This window comes from Vigna umbellata, chromosome 2, assembly GCF_029865625.1.
Source record: "Vigna umbellata cultivar VRB3 chromosome 2, Vumbellata_1.0, whole genome shotgun sequence".
NCBI lineage: Eukaryota > Viridiplantae > Streptophyta > Magnoliopsida > Fabales > Fabaceae > Vigna > Vigna umbellata.
The window spans coordinates 2,942,301-2,965,249 of NC_142166.1; the positions used below are offsets into that span (position 1 = coordinate 2,942,301).

At 34.1% G+C, this 22,949-nt stretch overlaps 1 protein-coding gene across 3 annotated transcripts; it reads right to left on the reverse strand.

Moving 5' to 3' along the window:
- Nucleotides 1–416: 416 nt before the first annotated feature.
- LOC124836732 (uncharacterized) lies at nt 417–21,612 on the reverse strand. Of its 3 annotated transcripts, XM_088105752.1 has the most exons (25): nt 21,538–21,612; nt 21,331–21,384; nt 17,502–17,582; nt 16,907–17,006; nt 16,731–16,815; nt 16,580–16,629; nt 15,896–15,975; nt 15,478–15,537; nt 14,778–14,877; nt 14,618–14,695; nt 14,402–14,469; nt 14,210–14,278; nt 14,055–14,132; nt 13,877–13,972; nt 10,574–10,644; nt 9,896–9,976; nt 9,716–9,809; nt 6,763–6,861; nt 3,435–3,628; nt 3,231–3,345; nt 2,165–2,296; nt 1,984–2,091; nt 1,802–1,911; nt 1,617–1,721; nt 417–1,535 (listed from the first exon to the last, which is right to left on the reverse strand). In XM_088105752.1, the coding sequence occupies exons 1-25, from the start codon at nt 21,595–21,597 to the stop codon at nt 1,034–1,036; spliced, it is 2,670 nt and encodes an 889-aa protein (XP_087961878.1). In that variant the 5' UTR covers nt 21,598–21,612; the 3' UTR covers nt 417–1,033. The 3 variants fall into 3 exon arrangements, with proteins under 3 accessions (XP_087961878.1, XP_047167872.2, XP_087961876.1); XM_047311916.2 differs by lacking the exon at nt 21,538–21,612 and having other exon boundaries at nt 21,331–21,537; XM_088105750.1 differs by lacking the exons at nt 16,580–16,629; nt 21,331–21,384; nt 21,538–21,612 and having other exon boundaries at nt 17,502–17,543.
- Between the last annotated feature and the right edge of the window lie 1,337 nt (nt 21,613–22,949).

The following is a 22,949-nucleotide window of genomic DNA, read 5'->3' on the forward strand; positions in this document are numbered from 1 at the left end:
AAATGTTCAAAACGTACACGTAAATAGTTCTTCGGCAGGCTCAGCGCTGATACACGGGGCTAAGGTTGTTTCCGCCACGATCACTCATCCAATGCACACCGAAATTGAGAAATGTCAGCTACCTGGATGGAGACGTTAGCAATAATAGCAATTTAAGTTTTGAAATCCATTGTCTGTGACCGCAGTTTGAGCCAAAAGACATCATCGACGGCGGAGATTTTTTTACCAGAAACTTTAGTAATTGAGCAACCTACTTGATTTCAAAATGATGTTTTATATTGCCATGAAACCCTTGATCCTTAATATTTGGTCCTTTAATATCCAACTCCTACAGTGGCACCAAGATCAAGGGTTTCATGGCAATGGTAAAAGTTAGGCCAATCTGTCCCCACCAGAGTTTTACCTCAAGGACAGAATACTGGAAAATCCAAATAAAGAATTAAGAAGCGATCTGCGGCGAAAACTAACCACCGCAACTATATGGGAGGTTCAATGCATACGTTACAATTCATTAGATTTACATTGGATCATGTTTTCTTCCTAGTACATTTGCGAAAAAATGGCCCTAGAAAATCACTGCACATATCCCTATATATCACATTCACCAATATTGGGGAGGGAAAAAAAGGTAAAACCTGTGTGGGGCTAATATTGGCGCCCTCTATCTGTAAGTTGATATAACTTTTATAATGACAAGGTGGTCAAACCCCCCAACCCAGAATCCTCTGCAGAATCGAAAAATGAGCTTTAAGAGGTTGAGAAGGAAAGGTAAACGAGAATTATTGCTGGTGAATGTTACACAAATGCAACAGTTACCACGCTCAAAGCCCGAAAAGCCTACTAAAACATAGGAGCAGATCGAAGTTGCTGAATAATATCTTGCACTGTACAGCATTTCCACAATTCATCCCTAGAATGAATAATCAGAACTTACCCTCTCGGTAGAATGCAATTCTCACATTAGCACAGCAACCACTTTACACCAGCAAATCCATTGGCCACAAACAATACGCCTGACTCTGGTATGAAAATCTTAAGATCCAGTAACAGCCATCTCTGGCGGGGATTTTGGTGAAACCATTGTGTGTTCCTCACCACCCAACTGTCCATTGTCAGATGTGTCGTACAACCTATCCGAAGAATTTCTAGACGCAGCAGTTTCTTTCTCTAAATGGTTTAGCTCATCAGCCGATACACTACTATTCTCACAGCAGCTTCCAGAAACATGTTGCTCCTTTTCTTGATCGTCCTCTATACAAGGAACAGTAATAAAGTTGACTAAAGGTTTCTTACGAGGTAGCACAGCCTGGCTCAAAGTTGAACATAAGGCAGCAAAAACACGATCTTTAGATTTTGAAGTTTTAGACAACTTCGGCATCTGTAAAATCTCAACCTTTGTCAATTTTCTTTTCAGCCTGAGAGAGTCCATTGTTTCTTCATACTCTTCAGATGCTTCTGGATTATTCCTTGGTGGTGGCCGGTAGTCTTCATCATCCTCATCATAATCATAGTCAACCAACCCACCGGATCTTGGACTGAAAATCAAGAGATTTCAGAAGATGATGTTGTGCAAATTAAATAGACCAATAAATACAATGAAAAACAAGTATACCTACCTTAACTTTGAGTAGCTTTCAGCATCTCCATTGGATAAGGCATGTTGCCGTTGTTTCACTTTCTGATTATGTGAATTGGATGCAGACGCCGTATCCTCCTCATCACTGATTAACAACCAAATATCTGGAGACTCAATGCCAGGTATATAAAATCTCCTACTATAAATGTGAAAGAGGATATATACCTGTCCTCGTTAAAGTAGTCTTCCTCTTCTTTCTCCGGAGCACGCTCATCAAGTCGTCTTCGAATGTCATTCATAATAGAAGTCCCTTTTATCCCATCATTATCCAAATACTGAAGCAAGCACATAATCTTTAGTCAAAAACTGTACTTCGTAGAGTGTGGGTAAACGAAAATTGGAAATACCTGCTCATATTTTATTTTCAATGAATGAATGGAAACCAAGTACTCAAATTTCACTAACTGGTCCCAGAAAGAATCAACTATATACTTCAGCAATAATTTCATATTCTCCTGCATTATACAATATTATCAGTTCAAAAGTGCTCGAGGTAATGAACAATGAATACATATAAAAGATTGATACCTTGCGAATATACTCAAAAAGCTCAAGAACAGCTGAATTGAGCAGATTGTAGCGATTACCATTAGCAACAAAGGCATCTACAATTGGTTTCAGAAGATCACTTCTAACGAAATGATTTATAAGATGCTCATCCTGCAGGGCAACACTCCAAACTGTTACATGTACTGCAAGAGACAATTAACCATACTCACAAGAAACAACAATAAACAAGGGGATTAAAAAAATAGAATCAAGTAGTAATATCCTAAAACAAGATAATTAGTTTCACATTAAAAAATTCAACCAACTATCTTAAAGGTTGAGTTTCAAAATAATACCACGAGAACAAATCATACAAAAGAATTTAGTGATAACAATTTACATTAAAGCTACCAGCATAAACAACTTAATGCAGCTATAACAAAGTAAACTAAATTGCCCAAAAGTTACATTCTGGCTAACTGGTACCTTCCTCCCCTCTTGGAAATGAAAGGTCGGAGAACGGCCTGATTAAAAAGAAAAAAATTACAGATATTTTTACAGTTATCAAGAAGATGCTCCCAAACAGCCAAGATTTCATACTCCAAGGTTCTCAACCCTAGTTCCCTTCTCAATGAAATTTACTGCAATAAGCTCCAAATTGACAAAATGTACAACTCAACAATTCATCCATAGAAGCTTATGGAAGGAAAAAAACAGAATAAAATGTTATAGGTTCCACATACAATTGATTTCGAATAATCCACTCTATATTTCATAAATTCAGACCATTCTCAAGATTAAGTCACTAACATTACTAGTCAATATGCCTTACCCTAAAAAATAAATAAATCAGTAAATATGCCTCCTTAAAAATAAATAATAAGGTATCAGGGCTCATTCTGTAATGATTGGGAGAATGGTTTTTATTTGCTGTTGATATAAGGCTGTATGTGTAAGTACTATATGAACCATAAAATTACAAGCCAGTAGCAGAATATCAAGATTGAGTTAATACATATAGAATAGGGGAAGGGGGATCTTCACTCTGGCATTTGCACTGGCCAAAGTCAAAACACACAATATCTGCACAAACATTTAAACATACATGACGTGAGAGAACAGCGCGAACAAACCGCACAGCGCCAACAACAAGGTATTTCTCTCTTCTCCGTGACAGTAATAGAATTTTATCCGTAACTTTATTAAGAAGAAAGTTACACCTGCAAAAAAAGAGACCCATGTCTTAATCACATTAAGTGATTCAACAACATAAAGTCATTCAGGTTACTGCTTGGCAAGAAGGAAATACTTTATCCTGTATGGGTGGTGTTGGACGCAAAAGCACAGCAATTCACATATGTTTGATAGAATCTCTGGCTTTGTCCCACTCTGACACTTTATTTGGCTATTCACATGACCATTTTCTGTAGGACATGACGTTGTTATCACATCAATCAGTTGACTCAGATGCTTCTCATAGAAAATATCGATAATAGTATCCCTCTGTCAAGTAAAACTGAAAAGTTAATAAAAAAAAACTCCAATATAACCATCTAATAACACAAGAATGAGACATTAACGCATAGCATACCAGCTTCTCAAACAAAAATCAACACATTAAATTAACACAACTCAATTTTCAAAATTTGCAACCTGCGCAAACAAACTCAAATGAGAAATAAGAGAACGAAACCAATCCCACAATTGATTTCAACAATCTATGTTGTCCAACATCTGAATGTAAAAGTTGCACGACAAGCAAATAGAACTAATAGACAGTCTAGTATATCAAAAAATAGCTCAAAGCTGGAGGGATACACCCCCATTTAATACACTATTTGGTAGAATACTAAGAGCATATGAAAGGAGGAAAAAGAATTAATAGGGTTGTTAGGAGGTTAGGAGGATACTGATGTGTTTATAGCTGTTAGTGACAGTTAGTTAGAGGGAGGGGAGCCTATATAAGAGGCTGAGGAACTCCTGTACATTTTTCAGTTTTGTTAATTCTTTTGTATAGACAGGACATCTATATCCTGTGGAAGGAGAGAGTTCCCTTGGAGGCTTTGTGTGTGTACATTGTTACTGGTTATAGAAGAAATATACAGTTTCTTTTCTTCTTCTGCGCAAGTGTGTGTTGTGAGAGGAATAGATAAATTTCTTGATCAAAGAAACCTATCACTATTTTAGTCATGTCAATAGTCAATATGGAAACTCCTACTACTCACAAGAAATGTGCTCTAGAATTCTTGAATGCTGTAAGAGTATACGAGAAAACGAAAAAATAAAATAGTAGCACATGACTCAATTCATGGAAATAATATTGGAAGCCTGCCCGTCTAATTCCTTCACAATAATTTCTTCCAACAACTACCTGTGGAGTCCCACACGTCCCTACCAATCCAATTATCAAAAGATGCAACCTCTTCTAAACAGTAACAGGAAGCTGCATTGTAACTCTTAGAAAAACTCAACACCACACAATCTGCTTATAAGACGAGGGTTACACCTTCTTGTATATTATAAGTTTGTCATAGACTTAATCAATGTGGTATTTCCGAACACAAAGGACTGAACATATTGGGCAACTCAATAGCAAATAACAAAATAGAACCAACAACAATCGCTAGAATACTCACTAATAACATTTTAAGAAGTGAATTTGACCCTAACTCAACCCTACTACCTGTAAAGTGAGGTGTATATTCCCCTTGTATACTCTAATTTGTTGATATCATTAGATGATGTTGAATCTCCAACATATCAAGAGCAGAGATGATCCAACAAAATTGATTATCATCAACCAACTAAATCAATTATCATCAACTCCTTTCTACATATTCCCTCCAACCAATACACTTTGTAGCTCCCTAAATCACCATGATAAACAATATTGCTGCCAATAAACCATCCCATTCAATAACACATAAGTCATAGCCAAATACTACATATGCCAGCACTTCCCATACATTGTTACCGTTGGTTGGTTCATCTGTCCACATTTTAGACACTAGGGCACTTTCTCCATAGGTATTAGATATTAGATATGTCAATATAATTACATTCATGTATATTCACTTAACAACTCAAGCTTTTTGGATAGTTGGTTCCTGAGGCTGTTAGACATAGAGAAGAGAACAAATAAGAAAGCCATTTCAAAAGCTGAGATGTGATTCCAACCTTTAGTATCCACAACTTCAAATAGAATAAAACTGGAATAGAAGGCTAAAAATAGGACTAAGGAGCACCACTAAAGCTTTTAAAACCGGCACATGAGATTTATTTGATAAATATATGTTTAATAATCTTATTTGTATGTTTCTTGGCTAACATTATTGAGTAAAATTAGCTTTAAAATTGTCAAAAAATAGTAGAAGAATGTTATGTTTCTTGGCTAAGATCATTAAAATAAAGAAAATATAAGAATAGTGATAGAATGATATGATAATTGTTAATATGTCCAAAATTCAAGATGTTAATAGTGCTTATGAGTTTTTTTCATCATAAAGACTTAATAAATAACTTAGTCTAAAATCAACTTACAATCATATCATTATAAAAGGAAAGTAATTAGATTGCAAATGTAATAATTTATTAAAGCCTTTCAAATTGCTTAGTGGATTATAGAAGAAAAAAACTATTTGAAGTCTCACTAAAGATAAGACCAATTTATAGTATATAAGTGGGTGCAAACCTCTCCTTCCAAGCTAGTTTTGTGTTAGAAAGGAAAATAAATAACAATAAAGTATTTTGCTAAAAATATTAAAAAAACACAATGATTTCTATGATGATGATTATAAAAGGGAAATAGAATATTTGTCTGAAGAGGGGAAAATGGCATAATTATCTTCAAAATGAACATCCGAAAAAACAAGATATTGTCAAAAAAAGATAACAAATGCTTAAATATTACTATTTTATAATCAAATCCCCTTAATAAATAGAACCTTTAATATTATACACACACATATTGAAACATTTAAAAATCAACTTACAATCATATCATTATAAAAGGAAAGTAATTAGATTGCAAATGTCATAATTTATTATAGCCTTTCAAATTGCATTAGTAGATTATACAAGAAAAAAACTATTACAAAGGAAAATAAATACTACTCAAGTATTTTTCTAAAAATATTAAAAAAGCACAATGATTTTTATAATGATGACTATAAAAAAGGGAAATAGAATATTTGTCTGAAGAGGGGAAAATGGCATTAATTATCTTAATAATGAACATCATAAAAAACAAGATATTGTCAAAAAAAGATAACAAATACTTAAATATTACTATTTTATAATCAAATCCCCTTAATAAATAGGACCTTTAATATTATACACACACATTGAAACATTTAAAAAATAAAATGGGGGAGGACTCCTAGTTATGTGAATAGATCCATCCTAAGCATGCCTATAATAAAATAATTAATACAATGTAGTTTAAATTCAAGAAATGCAATTTTTAAATTTAAATTAAAATATCATTTAAATTTGAAGTAAATTCTAAAATATTAAAAAAGAAATCTCACTTCCATCCTGTTATCACTCCCAGGATTCTAGACTCAGTTGGGTCAAGCAAAAAATCAGTTAGAAAGCAAGGCAAAATTGAGAGATCAGAGAAAAAGGCCAAATCAAACCTGTGCTCCAGACAATGAGCATGAGTCTAATAGACTGCGGAGAATCTCAAGAAATTGGCAATGCATGTCATCCCCAAAATCTGTTATCATGCCCTTAACCTGTACGTTACAGAACTTAATTAAACAAAACTACTATTCAGAATCCACAATTTTACTGGGGATGTGCACCGAAGTTTATTTCCATTTATTATTTAGAAAGGTAAAATATATTGGTGCAAATTTCAATTAAACTTCCAACAAACTTTTATAAACAATACAACAATGGACTACTTATCAAGTATTTAAATTTAGGAGGTTTAGCACTTTACATTGAAAATTAAAAGATGCAATAAATTATAAAAAGCATTTAGTAAGAATATTTAAATGAATTATAAATAGATTATCCTGATAGTCCTTTCAATTTAATATCCATTATTTCCATTTATTATTAAGGCTAAACTACTATCAGGAACAAAGGCCAATATATTGGTACAACTTCCAATTTACCTTCAAACCAACTTTCATAAACGATACAACAATGATCTACTTATCAAGTATTTAAATTTAGGAGGGATAGCACTTTACATGGACAATTAACAGATTCAACAAATCTTAGAAAGCACTTTCACAGAATATTTAAAATAATAAAAAGATCATCTCGGTCACACCCTTGATTACTTTGTTCTTTGTCAATAACTAAGATTGTCTAGCGGAAAATTGAAGCAGAACATGAATATTGAGAATTATAAAAGATTTTACCACTGATTACTGTATCTATTGTCTACTCTGCTCTTAATATAATGCATCTTATGGTTCCTAGTTACTCCAAAATTTCACCTTTTAGATTTATGCAAATGACACTAATGAAAACATACTCACCATACCAGTAGTCATAAAGTCCAGAAAAATGCTTTATCACCTGCTTCACTCCAATATTTAAGGCTCTACTCATTTCTATTCAATTTTTTTTTGTCACTTTCATTGATGATTATCTACCTGGTTATTCTTTAATGAAAATTACGTTCTACTGTATTTTAAAGTTTGTCAGCTAAAATTCAAAATCGATTTATTCTTCTATTAAATTTTGTTCATTCAAAATGCTAGTGAATAAATCTTCCCAACATCTATTACTTCACAAGGTATTATTTATTAAACATCTTTTACTCCCACAGCATGCCACAATGGTGTTTTCAAAAGAAAGAAACAGCACTTGGTTGAAACCATTCGTAGACTTCTTCCCCATAATGATCCTCTTCATTTATAGGGGAAAAAAAACTTCTCTCCACGTCATTTGATCAAAACCACATTTCACAATCAAGTTCCCCACTCCGCCTGGTATCCACAATATAGTTTCAATCATGTTAGTTTTTTTGCTGCACATTATTTATCCAAGACTGCACTACAGGTAAAGATAAACTATCAAACCTTTAGAATGCCTTCCTTCCGTTACTCGCCTCCAAAAGAACTCATTGTCTTTGTCAATGATTTCAATGATACATTGCACCTACTAGACTTGCCCCTTCACTTCTATTGTAGTTTATGCCAATTTACTGCATACCCTCTACATATTCCATCTACTGTTCCAGAGCAACTATTGCGCTCGTGCTCCACCACACAGTGGTTGACCAACAGTGGACTCAAATTAGTACTTCCTTCCACTAATACTTCAACTTCATTTTCTCCAATCACCTCCACCTATGTCCCCTGTACTTGAACGTTCCACTGCACTACAAAAAGGTATTCAACTCTCACAATCCTAATATTCCGCTCCCTATGCTTGCATTTTAAATATGATCATATCTCATTGCTATTTATTTTCATCCCTTTTGATTCTGCATTTATTTCCAAGTCTATAAGTGAAATCATGGGCAATCCCAACTAGCAACAAGTGAAGTTGGATGAAATGGAGTCTTTACATTCTAGTGGCACTTGAGAACTTGTAACTTCACCTCCTAACAAGACTATGGCATCAGATTCATACATTAAAGACTAAATGTAATGGTCACGTTGATCAGTACAGGGCACCTATGATCGTTTGTGTGGCCAAAAACCATATTTTAATCTCTTCCTAGTCATGGCTGATATTCATCAGAGGCTTGTTTGCAAATCGGATATTAAAAATTGCTTATTGTAAGTGGAATTGCAAGAAGTTTATACAGACCAAACTTTGACTTTGGGTTTTACTGTCTCTAATGACTCCCACCTTATTATCATCTTCATTGTTCGGTCTATGGTTTCAAGCAGACTCATCATTCAAGGTTTACATATTTTAGCTCTGGCTTAATATAGTTTGCCATGCCAAATTATGAAGCTGACCAATCTGCTTTCTCCATTCATTCTCCATAGTATCCGTGATTTCCTTCTCCATCTCAGTAGTGTATTTATTGTATCACCTATGCTGATGAAATAATCATCAATGATGATGACATAAATGGTATAGCATCTCAAACCCAATCTCTTCAGTCAATTTCTGGCAAAAGACTACGGACATCTCAAATACTTCTTGAGGATTGAAGTTCGCTCAATCCTCTTCAAGTATTGCAATGTAGCATGCTTTGAATATGCTTTACTGAGACTGATGCTCAATTATCATCTTACCATAGCCAAAATCACTAGTTTTTCCGATGCTAGTTACTGTTTTCTTATTGGAGGAATCTGAGTTAATGGAGGTGCAAGCATAGCACATAGTTGTCAAATCCATGTCTATGGCAGCAGCTGCATGGGAGCTTAAATGGCTTACACATTTAATCCTAAAGCTAAAATTGCTAGACATATAGGATACAGAACTTATTTGCGACAATATAGTTACACTTCACATTCCGACAAACTCAAACTTCTATTAACATAAATTAACATATCTCTCAAATTAAAACACACGAGGAGAAAGTCACACACACAGACACCAAGGACATTCGATTTCCACCTGCATTCATCTAGAAAGAATACGTGACTTCATTTCCATGCAAAAACTTACCAATAGTCCAAGAAGTGTAATTCCCTCCTCTCGAACAACATAAGATCGCAGAAGATTAGGATCCTGATTCAAGAAGAGAATGAGGATGTCTGTCCTGCAACCATCACAACATTGCCCTCTTAATAATTAATCAATAAGAATGCCAGCAGAAAAGTAAAAACAAAAACGGGGGCATCATACCCAGTAAGCATAAGCTTCTTGTCTTGACTTTGCGAGAGTAAATCAGAGATGACGTCAAAGATCCCCTCATTCATCAGATCTCTACAAACATATATTCAAATCAACCAATAAAATTTAATAAGATCCAATAACAGAACATATAGCAAAATAAATAAATAAATAAATAACCGGGAATTCAAGTAATAAGGCCTCTATGCTACATGTAGAAAAAATAAATGTGAGAGCTTCCTAATAAAAATCCCATTGAAGTGCTTTTATAGAGAGGGCTTTGATAATTATACATAGAATTTGCTTTCTAAAGATGTTTACTGTCATAAAATTACCAGGCATATACTTAGTGAAAAATCCAAACTGAAGATATCAAATCTTCTGTAAATACGTACGATGATAGTTTAAAAATAAAAAGCATGGAGTAAGAAAAATTAAAAGCATATGCGAGCCTTCGCAGATCCACCATTGAAGATTCCATTACCATGCAAGAAGTAGAACTTTTAGACATGCTTGATCAAATTTTCCTTACAAGAAATAAACTTGACAAGAATACAACAATCTGCCTAAATAACTACACCAAGAATGCAATCAAACAAGAGCAACTGATTTTAAAATTGGAGAGCACAAACTTCATAAGAGGAAGACACAGTGTCAATTGCAACCTGTACCACTCCACATGCTACATACCGAAAGAGCCGAAGCTGCCGCACCATCTGTAAGCTCTTGCTACAACTAATAAACTCATGCAAGAAATGGACCTGTTCATCATAGGGAGAGGCAAGAATATTTAATATAAGAATCACCAGTAATGCCAATCATGAGCATAAAAAGTGGCATTAACATTAAAGCAAGTTAACACAAAAGATAGAAAAAACACTGTATTAATATACTCATACATAAATAAGAATAAAGGTCAAGCAGGCTGTTAATGTTATATGTTTTTTTGTTCTTATTTTGTAAAACAGTTATATTTCTTTATCTGTGTGAAGAAGTGGACTTTAAGCCTAACCCAACCCCACAAAACCAGCTTTTAAGGTGAAGTTTTTATCTCTAGTCGATGTGGGACTTCCAACAATCTGTTTTTATTTTCTCTTTATTTTGTAATTTTCAGAGGTTACACTAGTTTGTAACCACCTATAACTGCTCATAACATCTTTCTTTCTCTCTATAAGTTCTGTCTGGTGTAATCTTTCCAACACCAAATATTAAGTATTGTCCAAAATCTATTATGGTATCAAGAGCTGATTGATGATCCACCATGACCAATACCAGTTCTAGCTCCCTACCAACTCCCTCTAGATTTTTCCAACTGCTGTTGCGGACAAATTGGATGATTCCAATTATCTCCACTGGAAGCAACAAGTTGAACCTGTCATTAAGGCCCAACACTCCAGCGGTTTGTTGTTAATCCCGTTATTCCTCCCCAGTTTCTTCCCTCATTTTCTTACAGTCAAATCTTAGGTCAATCATGAAATTCTTCTCCGTGGTGTTGTTGATGCTGATGGCTTGTATTATTTCCCTAATCTTCACATTCCTCCCAGTCCTGCTGCTCACTCCTCAAGTTCTCCTCCTCCTCTCTCCAACACTCATCCTGTTACTGTTCTGGTCTCTGCCAATGGTCCCTCTCCTTCAGCATCTCTCAATTTATGGCCTTCTAGATTAGGCCATCCTCATGTTGATGTATTAAAAACTGTTCTTAGTCAATGCAATATTCCTTTCAATAATAAAAAGTTGGATTTCTGTTCATCTTGTTGTATTGGAAAATCTCATCATTTACCTTCCTCTCTCTAGTCTACTGTTTATACACAACCCTTTCAATTGGTTTTTAGTGATTTGAGGGGGGCGTCTCATGTTCCCTCTACTGCTGATTAGCTGTACTACATATCCTTTGTTGATGCCTTTTCCAGATTTACATGATTTTACCTTCTTAAGTTAAAATCTGAAGCTTTTACTGTTTTTCAACACTTTAAGTCTCATGTAGAACTTCAGTTTGATGCTAAAATTCAAAATATTCAAACTGACTGGGGTGGTTAGTTTAGGTCTTTTAGTTCTTTTCTTGCCACTCATGGCATTTCCAATTGTCTTATTTGTCCCCGCAAACATCACCATATTACTGAATTAGGGTTAACTCCTTTGTCTCATGCTACCCTTGCCTTAAAGCTTTGGGATTTTGCCTTTCAAATGGTTGTTCATTTAATTAATAGGTTACCTACTACTTTTTTGCAGTTTCAAGTGCCTTACAAAATTCTCTATGACTGTTCTCCTGGTTATGGATTTTTTAAGGTATTTGGGTGTGCTTGTTTTCCTTTTCTCCGTCCCTATCACCCACATAAACTTGACTTTCGTTCTGAAGAATGTGTCTTCCTTGGGTACTCCACCTCTCACAAGGGATATCTCTGTTTGTCGAAGTCTGGTCACATTTATACATCCAAAGATGTGGTTTTCAATGAATTTAGTTTTCCCTATCAGTCTCTTTTTTCTCCAGATGTTGTCTCTCATTCTCTACCTATGTATTTTGATCTTAATCGTAATCTGTTTGCCCCTTCCAATCCTCCATCTTGTCCTTCTTCCAGTCCCCCTTCTACTTTCTCTTCCTCTCATTCTTCTCCTTCACGCAGCTCTTCTTCTATTCCATCTTCTCCGTCTCCTATCTCATCCCCGGTTTGTTCTAACCTAAACACCCACCTATGCAAACACGTTCCAAAAGGCACCACCTCCTATAGTCTAGATCTGTGAGTTGCCTCTTCCTCCACTCCTTTCACCTTCACTGCCCTATGTGATGCAGACTGGCTTCTGACGTTGATGATCATAAATCCACCTCTGGTTTATTTGGGCCCTAATCTGATGTTCTGGTGGTCATGCAAACAGCGTGTCGTTGTTCGTTCCACTACTGAAGTGGCGTACTGCAGCTTAGCCCAGGCCTCTACTGAACTTTCGTGGATCCAAGCACTTCTCCAAGGGCTACACATTCTATTTTCTACTCCTGTTCTTCTGTGACCACCAGAGTGTTGTTGCTATTGCCCATAACCCTGTTTTTCACTCCAAGATTAAGCATATGGAGATTGAGGTCTTTTTTTTTCATGAGCAGGTGTTGTCCCAGCAACTCGTGGTCTCTCACATTCCCAACCTTGATCAGTAGGCTGATACTCTCACCAAACCACTCTCCTCTGCTCGTTTTCAATTCCTCCGTTCCAAACTCAAAGTGATGGATTTCATTCATCCCAATCCCTCACCTTGAGTTTGAGGGGGAGCATTAATGTTATATGTTTATTGTTTGTTTGTTGTTTGTTTTTTCTAACTTTGTAATACAGTTGTATTACTTTTGCTATTTTTATTTTCTCTTTATTTTTTCAATTTTCAGAGGTTACACTAGTTTGTAACCCACCCATAACTGCTCATAACTTCTTTCTTTCTCGCTATGAGTTCTGTCTGGCAGAACTGCAAAATGTACTGTAATCTTTCCATACATGTTCTATCATGGTACTTTACATTTTGTTCTTCTATATTGTTCTATCATGGTAACTAACTGAACTGTATTCCGTTAGGGCTGTCAGATAGGAGTTCGTTATTAGCCAATGCTCCACTAAAATAGGTCACAGATTCACATAATAGATAACTATGATATTCTTTACACAAGTTTCTATAAAACTGACAGTACTAGTACCTTGAATAACAACACAACAGTTTTCGGGGGTGGTACCTCGAATAACACAATGCATATTTTCCAAAGTTTTGAAACAAAGTCAGATTGGAGAGGGGGGAGCATAAAAGATCAATAGTTAATAGAATAATGACCTAAACAAAGTGTAGAGAACAACAGGAACCATTTATTGGCATAACCTCACACTGGAATTCCATTTCTTCTCTTAGTAAAATTTCATCAAATGTGACTGCACACACAAATAATAAGCTATGCCACCAAGAGGGAAAATGTCAACTAATGAAATACCAATGTCATGCTGGAAATAGTAAACTAGTATTTGTCATTACCATATTTTTCTTTGATTCAGGAGAGGTGGTGGGTGATTTTAACCTAGCAAACAATTCCTGGATAAATGTGTTGTCATCCTTCAATAAAGAAACAACCTAAAAATAACAGAGTCAAAACAAAATATAACAGTTCCTATATTAAATGTAAACCTTCTTTCCATACAAACCAAAATCTTACAATGGCATTGTTTGCATGTACTATGGAGTTAAGATTAGCAACAGTAGCCTCATCCAAAACTCTAGCCAAAACAACATCCTAAAAGCAATAAATGAAGGTAAAAACCAAGTTACAAATAAATAGAGTGAACAAGAAAAGGCTTCTGAGAAGCAAACCTTCAAAAATCCAACTCTATATGTCTGATGTATCTTAGATAATACAATTGAGTTTCTTATAGGTAAGGCCTACAAAGAAAATAGGTAAATACTATGAGAAAGAAGTAAAAATTTCCTGGCATGCCAAGAGATCTACCTACCACCTGGATTCTCTCCCAAAATAGAATAGATAAACAGATCACAAACACATACCTCTTTAAAAATAACATGGTCCTTTAAGAATTTACGATGATGTTGAACATGGGGAACCTTTGGATCATCTAAATGACATAACAATAGATTCAAAGAAAAAACCACTTTTAGTGTTTGTTCACTACTAACAATGCGTAAAACACAATAGGATGTAATGTCTAAATACCAAATAACGCATTTCACTAGTTTGAGAAAAAAAGTGTGCAACGAACTTACACTCAAGGGTACCAATAATGTCCATCATTAACTCATCACTAAATAAACGCTCAAAAATTTGTGTACTGTTAAGCAAAACTGCAAGAGAACAAACATATATATCAAAATTGACAAATTTCAACAAAAGGGAACTAAGTATGGCATAAAAGTGAATACTGACTGATCCCTTTGATTATTTTGAAAATCATGTGAAGGCCATCCATATTTTCCAAGTCTTCACAAACTCTGAATACTTCTATAAGTTTCCTAAAAAAATCTTGCTGCATTGGAAATACAAAATAAAAAAGGTTAATCTAGAGGGAAAATGGAAGGAATTTACATATTTCTAAGTTTTAAGGCACCCTTACATACACATGATCGTTGAGATGTGTAAACCTCAGAACAAAAGGGGGAAAAAATGTAACAGGATTGACTGTGTAATCTTTTTAAATTTGCAAACAATATAAGACTTGGTAAATAGTAATTAACGTTGGTATAACGGTGCAAGTAAATCAACAGCATAACCATCATCAGTATCACATAAGTATCAATTACTATACCATACATGTTGAAAACTTTGTTGGCAAAATCAGAAAGCACACTTCTCTACCAAAAAGTGATAAAAACATACCCCAAAATTTTATAATCCATGGTAACTTTCACCTAAATTTATTTAAAGATAAGAACAGTGAACAACTTAGAGTAAGAAAAAGTTGTAAATGTTACATGCATCAGAAGTCATGGATGACTCAAACTAACTATCTAGTCTATCTTATCATTCAGTCCTTTAATTACTGGGTGATCCCAAATCATGTACAATGAAGGAGCCTAATCTATGAAGACAATGTATGCACATATACAAGTGATTTATTTAATCTTACATCACTCAAAATTAGTTCCGCAAGCCGTGACTGATCTGTATTGCCACTCTCAACCACCATCTGTGAACAAAAAAGAGGATTAACTTCACTGAAGCTTGATAGATAAGTCTAAACAATTAAAACAATAGCACTGTGCCAAAATTCAACTGAAGTACAATAATATCTACCACAAATTGTGTGAAATATCATTAAAAGCTACACCAACATGTATTTTGTAACAATCATATAACAATCCACACAAAAGTGGCTCAACAAAAGCTATTAACTTGTAAACTATTAATTTGCTTTATTGTTGGTGGTAATTCCATAAACTGATGATAATTGCACAGCAAAATTGTTTCTAAAAGTAAATCAAGAACTTGCATGAATGGATGGATGGATTCCATAAGTAAAGCAACTTAAACAAGTACTTTCAAACCTTAAGAATCAATGGAAGTGTTGACAATTCAACTGTGGGCAAGTCCCTTGACTCACTGTTCACACTATGGAATGCCTCACCTGAAATATACAGCAAACAGAAAGACCAAGTCCATAAAGCACCGAACAAAATAATTCAGCAATATAATGGCTTCTCCCTCCTTTTTATCTTTAACTATAAGTTTAAATTTATTGAAATAGTCATGCCTACAAAAATTAAAACATGACAGTTTCTCATAGAGAGTGTATATACAAGCTGCAGCAATCTACACCCAAAATAATGGTTTCATCAACTCAGCTCCAGGACCAATACAGTCATATCATATGAATTTTACGCCATAGTAAGGAGGAGGAGTGTATTTACTCTAGTTCAAGAAGGAATACCGTGTACAGCACCAAATGACATTTAAATGGTAAAGCAGTAATTATTTTAAAAGTAAGAATTAGAACATCAGATAAATAAATAACTAAAACAAAAGCATATAGTAGCAGAAGCAAAAAACAACTCCTAAGGGTTATATTCTCATTAATAATAAAGTTAACAATAAAATAATATACAGAAATTAAGAAAGTGTTAAAAATTTTCAATAATTGAAAAGGTTAATGAGATATTTAGTAGATAAAAAATGTAAACAACTTCCGGTACAAAGAGAGAATAACAAAATTCAAATTTTTCATTACTTACTATTTAAAGTATTAAAATTCATATTCCTTTGCACATTGCAAATATGGTCCCTGAATAAAACAATTATATGAATTAAGATCTGTTTCATAGCAGAAAGAAAAAAAAATAGAGAAAGATGTGAAGTAATTAAATTTTAATAGTTATATGCTACCATATGTAAGAGCAACCACCAGGGACTTGAAAGCTAAGTGCAAGTTCAGTAGCATATTCTGGATCTCTCCATGAAATAATTCTATCTGCATAACAAAATAGTGTCCACCATCAAACTGACATACACCGTGAACCTTGACATGCTTCAAGAACAAAGGGTACACTACTAGTCATTACCTTCTTGTTTCCTGTAAATATCATCAGGAGAGATGCGATGCAAAAGTATGTTTTCATTGTCTTCTTCATCATAAACATATAAGCCCAGATCTTCTGATCGCTGCATTATAAGATATTATGATGTTTCATTCATCATAATAAAAAACAATTGAGATCAATCAACCACCTATTTCTGTTTAACATCAGATTTTGCTGTCAACTATAAATTGCATCTTTATGCACTAAATTAATAAAACATATTACCATCAATATCACCAATCACAGAGGAAACTACATATTATAAATTATTATCTTAATAAAATGCAAAGACAAAAGCCTCTGACCATACACATAATCAGATATAAAGTGGATATCAAGCATACAATGTAGAGAAGTGGTCATACATGCAACACACATGTTAGTCACAAGTGAAAGCTTTAATCAAAAGGTGTCCAAACCTCCAACTAATCAACACTAATGCAAAGACAAAAGCCTCTGACCATACACATAATCAGATATAAAGTGGATGTTAAGCATACAGTGTACAGGAGTGCTCATATATGCAACATACATGTTAGCACAAGTGAAAGCTTTTATTATCAAAAAGTGTCCAAACCTCCAAATAATCAACACTGACATGCCCAGTGCCTTGGTCATCCCATTTGCCATCACCATTCAAACGATAGACCTTGACACGCTGAAATCCAATAAGAAGAAATACTTGAGTAAAGAGTCAATGTAAACATCTCAACCATTCAAGATATTGAGATTGAAAACACATTCCTGGTAAGTTTTCCAAATGCCCATATTGTATTAAGTCAGAATTCAAAACCCTCTTTTTCTTTCGTTTTCCGAAACCTAAATCTTACTGATTCCACCTTTTCTGATTATTTTTATAGCAGATTAACTGCTTGACTAACTCTTAACAGTTTGAGTGTGTTTTGGATATTACCAAGTCACATTTCCAATGGATAAAATGGGCTTCTAAAGTACCTATCATGTAAGGGCAGATACTGGTGTTGCGAGAATGATTTTGCAGAGGCCATAATTGACTTTGAAAATAAATTAAAATGTTCAGTTTTTATGTTGTCCTAATTGTTTCTGGATGTTAAACCCTTCAAAGTATCTACATCTACATTTTAGAAGGGATTTAAATTTAACAAAAACTAATCATGTTTTTACTAGGAAGGGTTGGCTGCTTGAATTATAAGATATCATAAATTTGTCTTACATTACAAACAAAGATAGACTATTAACCTATAAATCTCTGTTATTGGTTTGACCATAGTGTTTCTCGGTCTTCCTCTACTCATTACAATTTTCTTTCTATTTGGTCAATGCTCCTAACTAACATGGTTGTCAAAATTGATTTCCAACACCAGAATGGATTGTATGCATGGGTGTAGGATTGTAAGATTGTATGCAACATAACCCATAAATAAATCACAACAAACATTTAACTAAAATTGAAAACTCAAGGTTTTATACAAACAGTTCCTAACTCATAAAACCAAGTCCCAACTTCAAACCTAAAGCCTCAGCCCCAGCCCCACTAGCACCATTTCCTTACAACAAAACAAACAGTGAAAAATAAAACCAAGTCTATCTAGTTCACACACTTACTGAGCTGTTGATTACAGGCACAAAGAACCACAGAAGAGGCAACTGAAACGAAAGAGAGATACTCAAGCTACAGAGCAAACAAAGCTGAGGGAAGATCCAAAGAGGGTCATAGGATAAAGAACAGCTGTCATGCAACAGATTAGGGCAGCAAACAGATTGTACAACCCAGTTCACTTGCCAAACTGACATTCCATATACTTTGTCTTTGCTTCACTTCTACTTAGGCCAAACTCATGTATTTCCAAGACCCACTTGTCTCCAAATCTCTAACTTCCCAATTGTTTCTCCTAAAGTATTCTCAAACTAAGGCTGCCTTAAATTTTATCATCACGAAAAAATCAATTCAGCTAAGATGGTGTAATCATGCACTATTAAAACATTTGCATATGTGGTTGCTGAAAAGAAAGCCTTCTAACAGAAGTTGATAGATCTTAGAGGGTGAATTTTAAGAGGAGGGACGGAGGGGTCGGCGACTATGCATATGTGTGTACACACAGTCTTATCTTTAGTTGTGGTGAGATTCCCAACATACCTGAGGGTTGAACATCTAGGGCATGGGAATAGATATTTATAGGTGGCCCAATAGCAGATGACATCAAGGGCTCATTAAACCTCGCTAGGATAAGTTTTGACATTATCTTAAAAGTGGATTTAACTTAATTTTACATAACCGTCTTATAAGATAAAATTTGCATCCTACTTATATAAGTTATAATTTGGTCATATCTCTAGTTGATATAGGGTCTCCAACAACAAACAAACAAACACTCCAATAAGTTTTTGGTCATATATAATATAGTGCAAAAACTGAAGGAAGAGGAGGACCACAAAACTTGTAATTGAAATCATTAAAAGTAACTTAGATCCAATGACCTTTTTCACCACGTGATTTATGACATAAGACAATGGCAAGCCAATGAAAGCATTAAAAATAGTATAGATGATCTAAAGGGAGAATTTTAAGACATGGCTTATAACATAACACATTGCCATCCTTTGTTCCGGGAAGCTAATCACATCTAGCCAGGGAAGGCCTTTTGTTGAAATTGGATAGATAAGATACAAGAAGCGAACAAAATAGTTTATAAGCTTAGTAAAATGTTCCTAAAACGCTATTCATTTAATGTGGCTGCTTATTTGAATGAATATAATACAATATTAATCCACGAAAATGTGAAAATAAGAGCTCCATGTTCCAAATAAGCCATTTCTGCACAACTTCCATTTTGTGCTAATAAGGATGCTTAAATAGTATTAAATTGTTGTATTATGTATGTGCAAAAAGCACAAACAGAGAAGAAAGAATGATGGGTCTTTGAATTGTAATCATTTAGTCTTATTTGCAAAGATTGAGGACAAGACAGAGAAGAGACATGGATCTTTGAACATGCCAATATTGGAGAGAAAACTCGCCAAAATTGATGAGTAGGCACTGGAAATGAAGAAGCAAACTTTAGAAATCTGAAAACTGACCAGAAGATCAGCAGTGAGCACTGCACATAGCAGAAGTGGAACAGAGGAGGGTTGAGGAGCAGAGGTTGCAAAACATAAGAAGGTGCAGGAGCTATGGCAAAAAAAAGTAGAGCAGACAGAAGAGAAACAAGTGAGAATGAAAACAAAAAATGCATCAGATTTAGGATGGGAATTTTACAAGTTGGGCACCAAAAATCCCTGAAAAGGCTGGTGCTCAGGGCTAAACTTGACTTTTGTCATTTATAGACTGTAATGGCCACTATAAATTTTGGGCGCAGATGTGCAACAGCCAGGAGCAACACAACTGCCCTTGGAGTTGGAGAAGCGGCAGGGTGCCACAACACTCTGCTCCAGCCCTATTACCACTTGATTGAGAACCACAGCCAGCTCATGACAAAAAATGTGCAGCTTCAAGCAAGAAATATTAACAGACAGAATCAAGAACCAATCGAAGAACAGAAACTACAAAATCTGGGTTAAATAATAGAATGATCATTTTTTTTAATTTAAATGAGTTCTTACTTTACTAGTGACTAAAGAACTGCCAAAACTGAGCATAGGCAAGTTTAAATGCTAATCTCGACGTGCTATATCTCCATATTACAGTTCATGCCGCACCACATTGTTGCAAGAAAAATGCAGTGTTGGACCCCTCATGCTAAAGACTTAACATCTCGAACACAAAAATAGAGGGGGAACCAGTAACTCTCACTAGGATAGGCTTTGATTGACACTGATTGACATTGATTCCATCTTAGAAACACCTATTGTATTCCCTTATACAGAGCTCCATAAGCACTCAATAACAAACCTATCATCAACAAATCATCCAAATCCAATCACTAGTTTTTAAAGGGCCTTGACTATCACATCACAACGTTATGTAGAAAATCCTACTTTTTATTATTTCCTGACATATCATATAAGTTGATACTAGGTACTATTAAAAAATCCTCAAATGAAAAACTCTGAAATTTAGAAAAGAAAAAACACAAAGGAATAAAAACAGCTATTAGTTTATCACACCAACGAGATACAACATAAAATGCGTATTCAAATATGAGCACTATCCTCCACTTCGTTGCCTTTCACGTTTCTAAGAATATCAACATAGTAAAGCATTTTATAAAGCATGATACTAACTGAGTGATAACTAACAATACACAGTAAACCGCTGCAGCTAAATACAAAAATCCATAACACTTATTCACACGTTCACCAATTCATCAATAAAACAAATTGATATGTGAACTCTGAACACGTCGAACAGCAAAGCAAAATGCAATTACATCCACTGAAACTCGAGGATTAAACACAGAAGCTTTCAACTACTCATAAAGCACACTTGCCTGCATCGAATTAGCGTTTGTCTGCGATTTCTGCGGAGCACCCATCGTAGGCAGCAACTCAAAATTTCAAAGCAAAAAAAAAAAAAAGAGAGAGAGAGATACTGAATTTTGGGGTTCAAATTAGGGTTTGGAGAACGAAAGAAGCGTGAAAGGAAAAAACAACTATAGCAAGGTAACCGAGCTTTGGGGAATCAACAGGAAACCCTAACTGCCATTGACGTAGCATGGTGAAGGTTCCACATATACACTCTCTTGTTTCTCTCTCATATATAATATTTTCCGTGCAAGAGTGTTTCCCTGACTTAGTTTATGCAAAGGAGAAACAGAAAACAAATACGCGTGAGTGAAATACCGAAAACACCACTATGTTCCCGCTGAAATTACTAATGCGCCATTTGCAACTGAAGTTCGCTTTACACGTGTTCGTGACTGGATGGATCCGCCCATTTGTCTAAATTATTTTGACTTGTATATAATTTTAATTTTAGTGTTCGAAAAAATAGTGAATTTTAATTTTATCTTTATTTTCATATAAATAATTTTTAAAATAATTATTCTTTATTCGTAAAAAAGATAAATATTTTAACCAATAAGAGACTTTTTTGTTAAATGAAAATTTACATGAATCCGGATAACATTTCTTGAATTCCATTTCAAATATAATAATTTTACAAATAAATAAATATTATTTTTATCACTTAAAATACAGTATTTTCCTATATAAATTAATAAATTTTATAAAATATATATTAATAATTTTAAATTTAATGAGAAAATTATTTAAATATAAATTCATAAGTTAGTTGGTTTTCAAAATTTAAACTATTATGATATTTTAATCATAATATTTTCATATGTTCATTTTTTTTAATTTTTTTGATTAAACTTCAAAACACATGAGAATGTTTAGATATTTTAGTTTTATAGACGATTTTGTCTTAACACACCTAATACATAGGTTGGACTGAAAAATGGTCAACTCAACTCTCTCCATCGTAGATTGTAGGTTACAATTTATTATATATATTTATTAAAGTACAATCAAAATTAATTCACTTGATTATTTTAGTTTTATAGACGATTTCGTCTTAACACACCTAACACATAGGTTGGACTAAAAAATGGTTAACTCAGCTCGATCTACCATAGATTGGTGGGTTACAATTTATTTTATATATTTATTAAATTACAATCAAAATTAATTCACTCGATTATTTTTTAATAGTACAAGAATCATAGTATTCACCTAATTCTCCAAATATTTATTGTAAAGATAGTAATTGAACATCATTGAACATCATTTTAGTATTTAAAAAGATCAAATCGTGAATCTATATAATTAAAGCTAATAAATAATTATAATAAAAAAGCTTACATAAAAATGGTAAAAAGAGCTAATAAAATGTTGGTGTTGGTGAGTTGAGTCAATTTGGCTCAAATTCGATTAATATGTGGGTTAAGTCTAACAAGTTTATTTCAACCCTATTTAAAAAAATTAAATTTTTTCCAATCCAACTTGGTTCGAAATTGTGATGACACAAGTTAACTCAAAAATTATAACTCATTCTGACATTTCTAACAAATTTGACATGTGTATGTTTATAAGCTTATTGAGTTAG